The sequence below is a fragment of the Ochotona princeps genome, chromosome 3 (genome assembly GCF_030435755.1).
Source record: "Ochotona princeps isolate mOchPri1 chromosome 3, mOchPri1.hap1, whole genome shotgun sequence".
NCBI lineage: Eukaryota > Metazoa > Chordata > Mammalia > Lagomorpha > Ochotonidae > Ochotona > Ochotona princeps.
The window spans coordinates 4,461,765-4,477,410 of record NC_080834.1 but is presented as its reverse complement, the minus strand read 5'-3'; the positions used below and the strand labels follow the sequence as shown (position 1 = coordinate 4,477,410).

Sequence of the window (15,646 nt, the reverse complement as noted above, 5' to 3'; positions counted from 1 at the left end):
CTCCCTGTTGGCTTTAAGATCTAGCTCTGTTTTGCTGCTACACCCTGGTGAGAGAGAGAGAGAGAGAGAGAGAGAGAGAGAGAGAGAGAGAATGTGTGAATGCCATCTAATATCTACAGAAACTAAAAGCTACTGTAACAGTTCAATGTAAAAGCATTTACTGCCTTGTTTCACGTTCTGAGGACTATGGGAGACGACACAGGGACTGTGTCAAGGAATATGCGATTTCAACCTTTTAAATGATGAAGAGTTGGGGGAACAGAACAGACAATAGTACACCGCTGATTCATCTCAGACTATGATTTGATAATACAAGTGGCATGAGCAATCTGTTTTATAAGCTTTCTAAGAGAGAATAGCCTGGCCTAGAGGATTCTGGGAAAACTTTATGGAGGCAGAAAGGTAGTTCAAAAGGTTGAGGCTTAAAGAAGCCCAACAGAATGGCAGAATTCTGAAAGAAGTGAAGTAACGAGGTGAGTAACGGGGTCAAGGTGCAGAAGCAAGAGGGACATTTCTTAACGGGAAGAGACGACCTTTCTCACGAGGTCCTCACTGAAGAAAAAGCATCTGGGAAGCAGGGAGTGAGGTTCCAGACTTTCTAAATGACTGACTGTGGGAAGCGACTTACTGGTGTACATCTCACAACCTCATGACACTGGGTTTTCAGCAAGCCATTCTGAGGCTCAAGGGCTAGACAATCGGGAAGGAGGAGATGATGGAGACTGTGAAGTTACATTGTCGGTCAGGATGTGACCAACCCGGAACAACAGGACTAGATCCCGGAACTCTGTGAGGCTTTGGGGTCTCAAATAACCAAGAGACAGAAGCTGAGCTTGCAGAAACAGTGACTCAGTGACGACCCTGACCTGGTGACGTCTGTCACTTTGCCATATGTAATCCAGAGTAGGGAAGAATCGGGTAATGCATCCCCTGCAGTGATGTGTTCAACAAATATTTATTGGTCACTTACTTGGTGCTGTGTATTGCTCTAGATGTGATGGATCAACAGGGACAGCCAGGTACAATGAGACATAGCTGATGCTCAGATCAGCTAAGCTGGGCTGTGCTGGAAACGAACATCAAACAGCCCCAATACTGGCTCAGGAGTCTGGAGGAGACTTGCTGGAGGATGCACTGCCGCAGCTGAGCTCAGAAGATCAGTTGGAATTCAGTGAAGTTTGAGTGAAGGTTACGGGGGAAGGCTTAGAGAAAACCTGCACGTGGAAAAAAAGATGATCAGATGGCAAAGCAAGTTTGAGGAGGTCTCTGCTAACATACCACTGTTTTCACAATTTGAGTCCTTAGGAGGAATAGCAGTCATACTATGCTTTCAAATCATCCTCTTTTGCACTGAATTACAGTCTACCTTTTAAGTCATTTTTGTCGAACCATAAGCACAGGAATAGAGAAGCTCAAGCTTCCAGATCATTGCGTTCTCAAACTGTGTCATGGATAAACTTAGCACATAGTGAGCCCTCAAGCAAGAGTTCTCATTTTCCCTTGCTGCTTTGCCCCTTTAACAAAGATGTCCTTACCAGTACTTACAGTTCTGTGATTTAAATGTAGTTATAACTGACCTTCGCCTATTCAGAATACATTTGCAAATGTGTAACTGACTAAAAGTTGCAGTTTGCTCTTTAAACATAAACAGGAAGCTGCACATTTTTAGCAGCAGGGTGCTTAGCTGGGAAGCCTTTCTTGGTTCAATAGTTTTCTATTGTTGGGAATGGAACATCAACATAATTAACATCCAATCTCTTAGGGAAGAATCTTAAATGAAACCACATTTAACTGCAGGTGATTCCTTTATTCTGTATGATACTAACTTTCCAATTGAGTATATGAAATATGTCAAAACTCTACAAAGCAAATCCATTTAAAATGAAATAGTGTAGTCTATCAGTTCCCAAAAGTATGCAATTATTCCAACGGGTTGACCAAAACAAAGAGAAAAAGAAAGGTAAGTTCAAAAGGTCAAAGTACCCATAAAACAAGTTATATGTTTTGACAAACTCTGTATTTCCTGAGTTTCTAGGGGAAACATTTTATATTTTGTGCTAAGGAGGAAATTCTAAGTCAATATCAATTCTGTTCAGTATTTTGCTGGTGGCTTAAGTGATCTGTTTCATTCCTAAATTTCTAATTACTCGAACCCATTGGTGCTAAGAAGACAGGAGCTGTACACAGAGGGCCCCACACAGGCGGTAATCAATGCATGTGTAGTAAATGAAGCAGGGAGTGGTCATTGATTTGACATTTTTCTTGGCTCCAAATGTGTGAAAAGTAATTTGTAGAATGGTAAAGCATGAATAGGACATAGGCCATGGTTCATCTTTGCTGAGCTGTCAATCAGTTTCATGTTTGTCCACTCAACAAGCTCGTCACTCTCACAGCCATTCTCCTGGTGCCACTGTGCCAGCTCACGTGTAACTGGAGCCATGTGTGCTTTATGCAATCAAGACAATAGGCACCTGACTGTGCCTTACGAACACCTTGTCCCTGAGCTTTTAGAGGACAGCATCCTCTGGTGTCAACATCCAGCAGCTTGACCCTATCTGTGTAAGGTTGGGCTGTACTTTTCCGTCTGTGTGTGTCTGTGTGTGTTTTCATCAGAGATCTCTGTGTACAAATAGAAGATTCTCCTATGAGTATATGTCATTCCATGCAGAAGATATATTTTCAGAAGTCAGAATAACATGTATTTTGACTTTATGTTAAATCAAGATCTTAAACCAACATCTTCTTTTGAATAGATTTAGCAGTAGTGTTATGCTATACATCCAGTACACTATTAAATCCACTTAGGAAGATTAATGATTGGTTACTACCTTGCCCTTGATGAAAGAGTTTACAGTAAGCATGGCATGGAAAGTTTTAATTTTTGGTATTTCTCCTTTCCCACAAAAACTGAAAGTTAAAACACTCACAAATACTTGAAGCAGTAACAACCAATACTTTAAGAAAACCATCATCTCATATTTCTAACATTATCTTATTTGAGGTAAAATTGCCACATTGACACATGTAGCAATATGAACATTTGGAAAAGAAAAATATTAAATTCTATTTCCAAGTTTATATTATCAGTAAACACTGTCAGGAAATTGACCTTGACCTATGAATTTTCTGCTCAGATGCAGAAGTCAGTAAAACCGTTTCTTTCAGCTCTCATTTCCTATTGACCCTATTAATAATACTTGAACAGAACATTAAGAAAACAGGCATCAAGGAATAGTTAGTTAGCCTGGAAGTTAACATAGCACATGCAACACCAGAGTGCCTGAATTCCACTCTAAACTCTGGCTCTTTGCTCCAATATCCTTTCAGTGGACTCCTAGGAGGCAGCCATGGCAGCTTAAGTATTTGGGTTCCTACAAGCCACAGAAGAAACTGGGTTACACTCCCAGCTCCTCACTCTTGTCTCAGCCCATCCTTGGCTGTTGCATTTGGACAGCAAATGGTCTTCACCCCCGTTCAACCCCCTGCAACTGCTCCACCTATTAAAAATAATTTTTCACTTTCTTTTTTTTTTTTTTAAAGATTTATTTTATTTTCATTACAAAGTCAGATATACTGAGAGGAGGAGAGACAGAGAGGAAGTAGAGCTGCCGGGATTAGAACCAGCAGCCATATGGGATCAAGGCGAGGACCTTAGCCACTAGGCCACTCTGCCAAGCCCAATTTTTCACTTTCTTAAAAGTATTCCCAACTACTAAGGGTTAATCTCATCCACACTTGCCCTTGCCTGTCCCCAGCTGGGTCTGAATATATGAACACTCCTGGTAGGAATACTTTTTTTTTTCTTGAAAAGCCATTTCAAGTATTCAGAATTTCTGATGTACAAGAACTTTTTTATTATTAATATCTATTTCAAATATTATCTTCCTTATCTTCAGGCCATTGCCTTGTCTACATGGAGATTTAGAATAACTTGCTTCTTCCATTACACTTTGTTCCTTGAAGGTATTTTATAATCAGAGCACATGTTCCTCTTTCTCTCTCGGAGGGTCCTTGTTTCAGACAAAATACGCCACGTTCTCTTTAGTTTAATCCTCTGGATCGCGTGTTCAGCCATTCATCTCTTGTATTCTCTGACCATGGTATTAGAACGGAACATTATACCCTATAAATGAAAACCAGAATAACTATAGTTTTCCTAATGTTACATTTCATCTAATTTTTATAGTGGGTTTTATTCTACAAGTAAGGATTTAAAAACCTATATGCTACAGTAAATATTACAAAAAGTGAATCACTGATATGTCATGCATGTGGTTGAAACCTTTCTGAAAAACAATCAAATCATTACCTCTTTGACTCATACTTGCTGTCGTTATGGAGACCCTCAACAGCTGGCACGTCCCAGGTCACCCAGGAAAAACCTTCCGCTTATTGCCTTTCCTTTGAATTACCTGTGCTTTAAAAGAGAAGAGAAAAAGGGATTTAGTTTTTAATTTATCTGGGGGCCCCCGATGAAGGGAGGAGGAGTATCAAAGAGAAAAAGATGTTTCATCTGCTGTTTTACTTCCCAAATCATCAAACTAGCCCAAGCTGGGTCAGGCTGAAGCCTGGAGCCTGGACCGCTGTCTGGGTCTCTCACATGGATGCAGTGGCCTAAGCACTCAGGCCATCTTCCCGTACTTTCCCAGGCTCGTTCGCAGGCAACTGGATCAGAGTGCAACACAGCTGCCTGTGCGTTCATTTATTCTGCTTCACAATCCACATTTCTATTTTTCTAGGTGTCATCATACTTTTGTTTGAAGTTCCATAATTCTTTCTTCATGACACTGTTTTATAACTTCACTCAATTTTCAAATTTAATTTTAATTAGTTTTTTAACAGAATTAATGTGATTTGCAGAAAGAATTCTAAGAACATAATGACACTGCCTTCTTCCCTCCCTTCCTTCCCTGAGTCATGCCTTCATTGCGTCCTTTCTTCCTCCTCCCCCTTCCACTCTGCTGCGAGATGATTTTTACTAGCTCTTACAAATACATTTTGGATAGATTCATAATTTCAACTAACATACTGTTACTAAGGAAAAAGAACAAGGAAAGAAGCTGATTATAATTTCTGAGTTTATATGGTGGAATTCCTGGAAGGATAGAGTCAATATAGAATAATGTTTAGATGGCGATTAATTATTTATCTCTTTTCAGTAGACTGCAAGTTTAGTTTTCTTTGTTGCCTGACTTATTTGATTTTTCAAAAGTAGTTGCTTTTAGAAAGATTTTTTTGTAGCTATGGGCAATAATAATTTCAGGGAAAGGACAATGGAATAAAACAGCTGAAATATTTTTCTAAATTGAAAAATAACCTTGGAAAAATCATTCTACCAAATGTTAAAGTTTAATTAATGCCCAAAATAATCAAGGCAGTGTTCCATTAGGGCAAGGATAGACACAAATCAGTGATACCAAACAAAGAGCTTAGGGAGAGAGCCAACAAGCATTTGCAACTAACTTTTGACAAAGATCCAGAAAGTAGTTAGTGGAGTAATTAGTCACATGTAGGTGAAAAAGAAAATGAATCTCAACTCAAGCTCCTCTCTTTATCCAAACACTAACTAAAGATGGTCATTGATTTAAATATGAACTATAAAACTCTTAGAAAAAATAGTGGAAAATCTATGGGCTCTAAGACAGGGTAAAGAGTTCTGAGACTAGACTTTAATACTGGGATTGCTAAAAGGAAAAATCAGCTAATCAGATTTCATGAAAACTACGAACAACTTGCGCTGTGGAAGACTATATTTAGAAGATAAAAAGGTAGGTTGAAGAAAATATATTTAAAAGCTAAGCATCCACAAAAGACTGCAATCTGGAAAACTCACCAAACCAATTAGAAAACAGGAAACAGATATGAAGAGCCATTTCATTCAAGAGAATATACAGAAGAAAATGCAGATTTGAGCCGTAATAAGCCTGTATTACATACCTATCAGAATGAGCCAGATGAAAAATACAACACCAAGCCTGGTAATGATTTAGAGAGATTGGATGATTTGTGTGGCTGGTAGGCATTAAAATAGCCACTCTAGAAAACATTTTGATGATTCCTTTAAAAACTAACCATGAATATACCACACTCTTGGTCATTTGTCTTAGAGAGATGAAAGCATCCATGCAGATATCTTTCTGCAAATCTAGCAGTTTTACATATACTTGCCCCAAACCGGAAACAACTTGCATGTCTTTCAACAGATGCATATACAGATTGTGGAATATCCTTAAACTGGAATCTCACTCAACAGCAAAAAAGGAACAAACTTATGATACAAGGACACTTCAAAGAGTTTGGGGAATGAAATTCAGTAAATTTCTTTTAGAACCCAAGATTTGAAATCCATGCATAAACAAGAAGAATAAAGATGGCGGAATAGGGTAAGGACACATTTAAACAGACGGAGAAATACTAGCCAGCATGAAGCAGAAAGGGCACATTCCAGGAAATAGAAGAGGACAGAACAACAGCAGAGGGGCACCTGGAGAATTACAGATACAGGAAAGCAGCAGACACAACAGTGTGGTGTTGCAATGACTGATACCCCAGCTGCAATCAGCAAATGGCTATCTGAACTCCACTAGCAGCCGGAACTCCACCAGCAACAAGGTGAGAAGTGACGCATACCGGGAGCTCCAGAGGTGAACCCAGACAAAGATTGCCTATCCTGCTAGTCTGTTTGATTTAACCAGGAGTAGACATAGAACAGCATGTCCCAGTTGGGTGGTGTGGGAACAGGGTGGATTTCATAGCCAAGTCCACCTCCTAGAACTGTATCAGGTGCCATTTTGTTTAAGGAGGCAAAAGCTATTGGGCAGCTCTGTGCATGCACAGAGCTGGGAGTGAGCTCATTTCTGGCTCAGCAAACTGCAACAACGTAGCATCCTATAGGTTCCAGCTGAGACAGGTCCAGGCAGCCCTCAGACCCGATGGCCAGCAGATTCAGAACTTGAGTAGTGGCACATCAGGTGCCATTTCTTACAGTGTGGCAAGGAATTTAAGATGAAAGGGGACAATAGTTAGGTACGTATGTGCTGACTTGGCAAGAACCCACTGAGCTCAGTAGATTGCACTGGTCCCACAGGAAAATAATACCAAATATGGCATCATATGGGTCAAAATAGATCCCTGTGACCCTCAGATGTAACAGCCAACAGGTTCTTGCAGGATTACCACCACCAACAAGCTAGGTATCCAGGACACCTGGTATCTCTGTAATCCTGGGACCTATTCTATAACCGGAAGTGGGAGAAAGGTTGTGCAGACAACAGTGCAGTCTCAACACGGTGTCACAGGAGATGAAGAGTGGTGAGCCAGGAGCTGGGGCTATGGAGACCATGATAGAAATCTAACATAAGAACCCAGACCTGGAACTTGCTGGAGGGAGTGGCACAACTGACTGCAAACAAACAGCTGTGTACCAAATGCAATAAGTAAAATCAAACTATAGACCTGTGGCTGACAGAGCTTACAAACCTGCCCCTAGGAGAAGATTCTGCTAACCAGAAGTACAATGATCAAGAGCAAAAGAAGAGACAGAGGCTCAATGAATATTACTGAAGACTCCCCTGCAAAGGAACAAAACCCTTTGCCAACCTCAGAGTTGACTGAGGAAGACATCAAGAAAATGGAGATACAGAATTCAAAACACTTGCTATAAATCTTCTTATCAACAATGAGAAGCACGTAAAGCAGGCATTCAATTTAAGGAATATGTCACACAGGAAATGAATCAAATGAAAGCTGATATATCAGAAATGAAGAATACAGTGACGCAAATTAAAAGCACCGTGGAGAGTCTCCAAAACAGAATGAAGGAGGCAGAAGAAAGAATCTCAAAATTAAAAGATATTTCCTGTCACCAGGGGAAACAAGCACAAAGCTGGAAGCAGAGCTGGATCAGGCCCAAAAAAGTATTCAAGAATTGAAAGACACTATTAAAAGAGTGTTGGGAGTCCCAGAAAGTGTAGAAAGACAAGCTGGGCTTACAACTGTATTTAATGAAATAATAAGGGAAAATTTCCCTAATCTAGAAAAAGAATTGGGAAACAACAGAACTCCCAACAGGGTTGACCAAATCCGATATTCACCAAGACACATGATCATCAAGCTCTCTTCAATTGAACGTAAGGAAAAGATCCTTAAATGTGCATGTGAAAAAAATCAACTGACATATTAAAGAATGCCAATTAAACTCACAGGAGACCTCTCACAGGAAACTCTACAGGCCAGAAGAGAAGGGAGTGACATATTCCTGATTCTATTTTTTTTTAAAGATTTATTCATTTTATTACAGTCAGATATACACAGAGGAGGAGAGACAGAGATGAAGACCTTCCGTCCGATGATTCACTCCCCAAGTGAGCCGCAACGGGCCGGTGCGCGCTGATCCTAAGCCGGGAACCAGGAACCTCTTCCGGGTCTCCCACGTGGGTGCAGTGTCCCAATGCATTGGGCCGTCCTCGACTGCTTTCCCAGGCCACAAGCAGGGAGCTGGATGGGAAGTGGAGCTTCCGGGATTAGAACCGGTGCCCATATGGGATCCCGGGGCATTCAAGGCAAGGACTTTAGCCGCTAGGCCACGCCGCCGGGCCCATATTCCTGATTCTAAAGGCAAAAAAATTGTTGGCCCAGGATTACATATCCAGCAAAGCTTTCTTTTGTCTTTGAAAATGAAATAAATTCTTCCACAGTAAAAAAAAAAAAAAAAAGTTAAAAGAATTTGCCTCTTCCAAACCTGTCCTACAAAGGATATTTAAAGATACTCTCTTGACAAAGAAAAGGAATAGCACCCACCAAAAACAAAGGCAAATGTGAAGAGAATCCCAGTGAAATAACAACAAGAAGACTAAATCAGTGAACAACCCATCACTAAATGACAGGACCAATTTACCACCCGATCATATTAACCCTGAATGTAAATGGCTTAAACTCATCAATCAAACGTCATAGATTAGTAGACTGGATTAAAAAACCAAACCCATGTATTTGTTGCCTACAGGAGACATATCTCACCAACAAAGATTGGTGGAAACTATGTCTCATGTATCTTTTTTTTTTGTTAGTTTCATCTCTTTAAAACACTGTCTTCTGATTAAATTCTTCAAAGACTCATAGATCATAGAGTAGCATCATTTTCTTGAAGAAGGTTCTTGATTTTCTTTTTCATTTCTACAGCCCACTTCAAAATAAAACTTTAGTTGAAAAAGTAATTGTGGGGTAAGAGCAGTAGTCTGCAAGCTAATCCTCCACCTACAAATGGGTACTGGGTCAAGTCCTGGCTGCTCCATTGCTGATCAAGTTCTCAGCTAATATCCTGGGAAAGCAGCAAAGGATGGATGATCTGGGACCTTGGGCCCCTGTACCCATGTGGGAGACCAGAGAGAAGTTCCTCATTCTCAAGCTTTACAGCAGCTCCGCATTGGTCATTGCAACCACCTTGGGAGTGAACCAATGGATGGAAGATCTGTCTTTCTCCTTCTTGCTTTGTTAAAAAAAAAAAAATCTGCCTTTCAAATGAAAATAAATCTTAAAAACAAGTGATTATAAATTGTAACTATTATTCCATTGAAATCAGAATGAGACAATTTTTTCACCCTTTTTGTTCCTATAAGGTTTGCGAGGAGCCATTGCCTTTGCCTTAGCCATTCGGAACACAGAATCTCAGCCCAAACAAATGATGTTCACCACCACACTGCTCCTGGTGTTCTTCACCGTCTGGGTGTTTGGAGGCGGCACGACTCCCATGCTGACTTGGCTTCAGATTCGGTGAGTAGCACCGTTTAGCAAAGCATGACTGTGTTGTTCTATCTGTGTTGTTCTATCTGTGTTGTTGTTGACTCAATCAAGGACGCACTAGATCCTAACTTGCCCTTGGATCAAACTGACCTTCACCAGCAACGGGAAACAATATGACCTAGACAACCGCAATGACTTGTACTATCTACATGTGTTCCTAGAAATGGCTTTGTCTACCTATGGACTCTTCTATATGATAACACTTGAGTATCATAAATATACTACAGAATTTCCAAACATAAGTAAGACATAAATCTTGCCTGTAAGTTACCTTGTCCAGTAAGGTTTGGTACCAAAGATAGCTTGAAGACCTAGGAGAAAGTGCATGCCATGTTTTCAATTCCTCACAGTATTCAAGATAGAAATAGGAACACAGGAAACTCTTAAGCATATTTTGTTATTAAGTCATATATTTGATCAGAAGTTCCAAAGCATACTTTCTCAAAGGAAACAGACTAGCGGGAGAGTTTGACAAAGATTCTGACATACAAGGACTCTCTCACCCCAGTACCTCATACACTGCCTGGCATATAGTAGGACTGAATAGTTCGTGAAAACCTGATAGAATCACTAACGTAAAGCCTTCATTCAACATTTTCTAACAATTTTCAACCCATTTGGACAAAGAAGCAGAAGCACGATTCACAGGCTTAGTGTAAAAAAGCTAATGCTCACCAAGCCAAGTGGGCAGGCATTAAACTGAACTGAGGGAGGGAAAAGAACCTCTTGACATTCTGTGAATATTGCAACACATATAAAAGAGCTCAGACTAAAGGTGAATACAGAGCGTTTTGAAATCCTTGTTGAATTATGTCCTGGGTATATAAATGTGGCCTGCAATTTTTTTCCCATTGGTGGCTGCCTGTAGGCTCCTACAAATGAGTACATATATGGCATTAAACTTGATAGCACGGGGTCCCCTGTGAACCGTTAGGAAGATGGAGGTATATTCAGGTTTCTGGGAAGTAAAATTCAGTAGGTGAAACCATACTTGGAAAACTGAGGGCTCTGAGAGCAAAATTCAGAAGATACTAATCTCTACCAAATAAAGCATTAAATTGTTTATCACATACATTAGAATCTTTGGAACATAAAAGAGTGATGTCAACATACTTTTAACATAAGCAATCGTAATTTATGTTCTACTATTTCTTTCTTTACTCTGAAGATCTCATACCTAAATCAACAACACGGTTTGTCCCAAAATGTTGGCTTAACTCTCCTACAGTGTTTTCCAAAGGGATTTGTTAATGTTAACAAGGTATCGTGGCTTTATTTATTTATTTACTTACTTACTAATATGAAGCGAGAAAGGAGACAACAAAAAGACAGTGGTCCCATTTACTGGTTAATTCTCGAAAAACCCACAGTGAGACAAAAGGCAGGTGTCAAGGATGTAATCAGGAGCTTCCATATGGTAGCAGGTGCACAACTATGCTTCAGCCATTATTGCTACCTTTCAGGGAGTCGAGAGTCACTGCTAAGAATCAAACCCAGGCACCCTAATATGGGACACAGGCGTTCTAACTGGAAGCTTAATAGCTACTCCAAAAGCAAGCCCATAAGGGTCATTAATTCATGTAGTCTCCTCATATCAGGGTCAATAGGCAGAGAATACAGTAGTAGGACTTTGTTTTTTTTAGTTGTTGTTTCTTTCCAAATTATTTTTTAATAATCTTACTTAGTTGATTAGGGGTACAAAGGGTCAAGGGCTACAGGGTAAAAATGGGCAAGACCACTGTTTCCACACTAATATTATCATTTTTCCCTGTATCTGGGGTCAGGGGAGTAACAAAGGGAAAAGGGAAAAGCCCCACCCAACCTCCCACCCATCCCAGATCCCCAACAGGAGGCGCACTCAGGGGTCCTGCTCAAACAGTCTTGATAGTTTATCAGTTCTGAATTGCTGCCAATCTCATAGTTCCAATTGCAATGAAACCTATTCAGAATCCACTGGCTGACTGTCTCTTCATGGTTGGGGTTCTAAGATCAGCACTTCAGTTGGAGGGATCTTCAAAGAAACTTCATCTGAGATGATCCCAGATCTGATTCTTGTGTGTGTTTGCTAGCACAGACTCCAACACCGTCCGTCACCCCAATCAGCTTATGCACATGCTGGTCATTGCAATTGCTGGGTTAGTTCTGTTTCCAGCCCTGTCTTCCTCGTGAACCAACGGGTGTTGTAGTCAGCTCGATCCTAACCACTTCATACTCAGCCCTCATGCAAACCAGTTGGAGCTGCAGCCTAGTTGGGGCAACTCCCCAAAACCCCCACCAGTTCTGCCCCCACCCTGGTTCCCATGCATGCCAGTATGTACCGCAGCCTGGTCCAGTCTGCCCCACATCCCATTTAGCTCTCGCACATGTCAATGGGCATTGAAGCCTAGTTCAACCCAACCAACTTACTATCCAGCCCACACACATTCTGGCAGGTGCCTTTCTGTCTAGCCACCCCTCACCCCGTCCTGGTTTTCTCTAGTGGGAGTGGTTACCCATGAGGGAGGTGCCCACTATTTCCCTTCTAAGTTATTCCCACCCCAAGATTATGCACTCTCCAGGTGGTTCTGTCATTTGACTTGACAGAATTAGCTCCCAGTGCCAGCCTCTGCTAGCTAATGCTGCAACTAAGCCCAACCACCCTCACCCACTCCAGTTTTGGCTTGCACCAGTTGGAACAGTCAGCTCACTGTGGCCTTTCCCTTATCTAGCTCACATGAAGCGCACAGGTGTTATAGCCCTACCCAGTCTGATCTGCCCCCATCCCAACTCACGCTTTCCAATGGAAGTAGTTGTCCAGCAGGGGAGCCCACATTCCCCTGCCGGCTTTGCCTCCTCCCCCCCCCGTGATTATCACATGTACTGTTTGGGTGCTGCAACCACATCTGGTACAGGCAACCTCACCTTGACATTCCTTAATGTGTACTGGTATGTGTCACAACCAAACCTGTCTCGATCCACACTCTGTTCTGGTGCTTGGATTCGCCAGCGGGTGATGTAAACAGGTTCAGCCTGGTCTGGCCCCAACCCATGCCATGTGTATGCCAGTGGGATAATTTCCATTGCCTGTTCTGGGCTGTTTCCTGTTGTGCTACTTGCGCTTACCTACAGGGACTGTGTCCTGCCAGAGAAGTTGTCCAGGCTCCTCCATCAGAAACTCTCCCACTGCCAGATTTTGCGCATACTAGTGGGTCCATGAGCCAGCCCTAATCAGTTCGCCTTCTGTCCTAGCAGGAACAGTTGCTTTTCCTGACTGGCCTTCAACCCAATCTGGTTCTTACTGTTGGATGTTTCAACCCAGCCACGGCTCTTCCTTACCCCCTATACAGCTCACACATGGTTCAGTAAGGGCTGAGACCTAGCCTAGAGTGTCATACATCTCCCCTGGTCCTCCAGAGCACCAGAAAGTGTTGCAGTCTGGCCTGGCTTTGTGCTTCCAGTCCCAGTCCACACTCGTGCCAAGTGAGATTACAATCGTATCCTGATCTGAACGCAGCCCCAATTCCAGCCCATGCGCTCCTTGGTGGGAAACTCAACCCAGCTAGGATGTCCCCTTAGCTCCCCAACTGGGCCTATCTCAGCCTTACATCACGTGCAGGCCAGTGGTTGCTCTGACTCAGCTTGGCAGAGCTCCTCACTTGTCCTGCCCCTTAGATGCTGTGGCTTAGCATACCTGTCTCACGCCAATCAGTAGGTACAAGGACCTACTTGGCATGACCTGTGCTCCAACCTGATTTCTGTTGTTTCTTGTGAGTTAAGGTTTGTTCAGCCCTGCCCATTCTGCCCCCTTCCAGTGGCAGCCCGACCCACCCCACATCCTGTTTTAGGATGCACATTCAGGTGCTGCTGCCTTGACCTGCCCTGACTGTTGTTGTTCCTTTACCCGTGAGTGATGGCAGGTGGCATGGTCACACCTAGCTTAGTCTACTGCAACCCCAACTTGTGAGCTAACCAGGGGGACTTGTATTTCCCCAGGGTTGGGCCCACACAACCCCACAGAGTCTACCCCCAGACCAAGTTCTGTGTCTTAACCCTGCCAAATGTGACCACTCCACCACTGCCCCACCCAGTCGGGTAATGGTACCTAACACTGCCAAAGAGGCCCCCATCCATAGCTTTGGTATGGACTGGTATGTGGCGATCAGTGATGTTCTATGCTAACAGCCCATCTCTGGATTCCTAATTGGGCTGGTGAATCTGTCTAACCCAAATTATCTTCTGGATGCTTCCTTCCGAACCACCAGGTCTTAGTCCCCACGCATACCCTGTCACTGCGAATCACCCAAAATTCACTTCTCACACTAAAACTGGCCTTAGTCATGGGTGTCCACAGGCAGCAATTACATACCTTAAAAACCCCAGAATTCACTGCTGGGTGGCCAGCAGGCAAAGCCTGGCACCTCTTGGTACACTGGCCACCCTTGGAGAGGCTGAGGACTCGTTCACTGCCTTCTGGCAGTGTCTTTGACTTGAGTCCCCAGCATTGGGTCCGATCCAGCAGGGGCACACCCCACAGCCGCCACAATGCAGGAAGCTGCAGTTGCCCCCAATCCCAAGGCCCGAACCCAGTAGTAGGACTTTGAACAGATAAGGGCAATTGTACAGATTATAGGTCAAGGCCAATTAGGAGAAGAGAGTAACATCAATCACAATGTCCGAAGTTCCTGGAGGTCCATCTAGGCCAGTGTTCTTATGACCTACTGGGAGAGGCGAGCATGTTATAGGACTGCCAGGTCATGGAATGCCCTAGAAGGAGCTGGCTCTAAGTAGCCCAACTGATTCAGCATCTCGGAAGAGGGAGGACAAGGGCAGCGCTCTGATCTGCTTTGGCAAAGGAGCTGACCGGGCTGCCATGTGGTGAGCACCATGATAATCTCAGCGGGAGGTATATATCTGAAGACAAAACAAAACCCAGAGAGCTCAAAGGCCCATTGGGAAGAAACCAAAGAGGAAGTGCCCAGGCAGTGACTCAGGCAAAGGAGTCCAAGGCAGCAAGAACAAGACCAGAGCTCTCCAACTAGATGGGGCATCAGTACTCCCTGGATGACCCATGAGAATCCAGGTGGCTGGACCCCAGCTCAAGTTCTGAGAACTTGAATTTCTGTGGCATTCCTGGAAATGCTGGTGTTGCTGGTCCTACAAGCATACTTTGAGAACCAAGGGTTAATAATTTCTATGTGCATGCAGAGTCGAGACTAGTATGAAATTCTGCAAGATTTGGCTGGATTTTTCCAGAGCCTGACACACTTGATTATGTCATATTGATTTCTTAGTATGTACACACTAGACTGTGATGATGGCTGACTTAAGAAAGAGGAACTCCTGAATGGATCAATGAAAGAGAGCCAGCGCATACTAGAATAAACACTAAAAACAGGGTCACAAGTTAATGCGCACACACACACACACACACGCGCGCACACACACATACGTACACGACATAAATTTGATTCAATTATGTTTTACTGTATTTTGTGTTTTGCTTGTTTACACAGAAACATCTTGTTAACCAACTGTCATGTCCAGTTCTTTCCATAAAGTTGCAAAAGACAAGGAACTTGAAGTCGTAACAAAACGACATAAATGGGGAAGCATAAGAGGATGGGAGGCAAATGTGATATAAAATGAGCACAGGTGTTCTGGCTCGGAATACGATTTGTTTAGTCACTGCACTTGGCCTTCCCTTCCTGAATCCACATTCTTTCTCTCATTATTAGGTATGTGTTTGCGTTTATTTTTTATCCTATAAAAATTTTCAGTCACAAACTACAACCACAAGATGCAAATAAGCATTTTACACAACGTGCAAATCGATAGTATTAGTAGAAATTGCACCCTTTTGGAAATT

The 15,646-nt window shown here is 42.6% G+C and overlaps 1 protein-coding gene across 1 annotated transcript in view; it reads left to right on the top strand.

Moving 5' to 3' along the window:
- SLC9A9 (solute carrier family 9 member A9) overlaps nt 1–15,646 on the top strand; it is a 574,162-nt gene that overhangs the window by 358,920 nt on the left and 199,596 nt on the right. Inside the window, exon 12 of the mRNA XM_004597757.3 lies at nt 9,618–9,771. Within this exon, the coding sequence (XP_004597814.2) occupies nt 9,618–9,771 (154 nt within the window). The remainder of the gene's footprint in view (nt 1–9,617; nt 9,772–15,646) is intronic.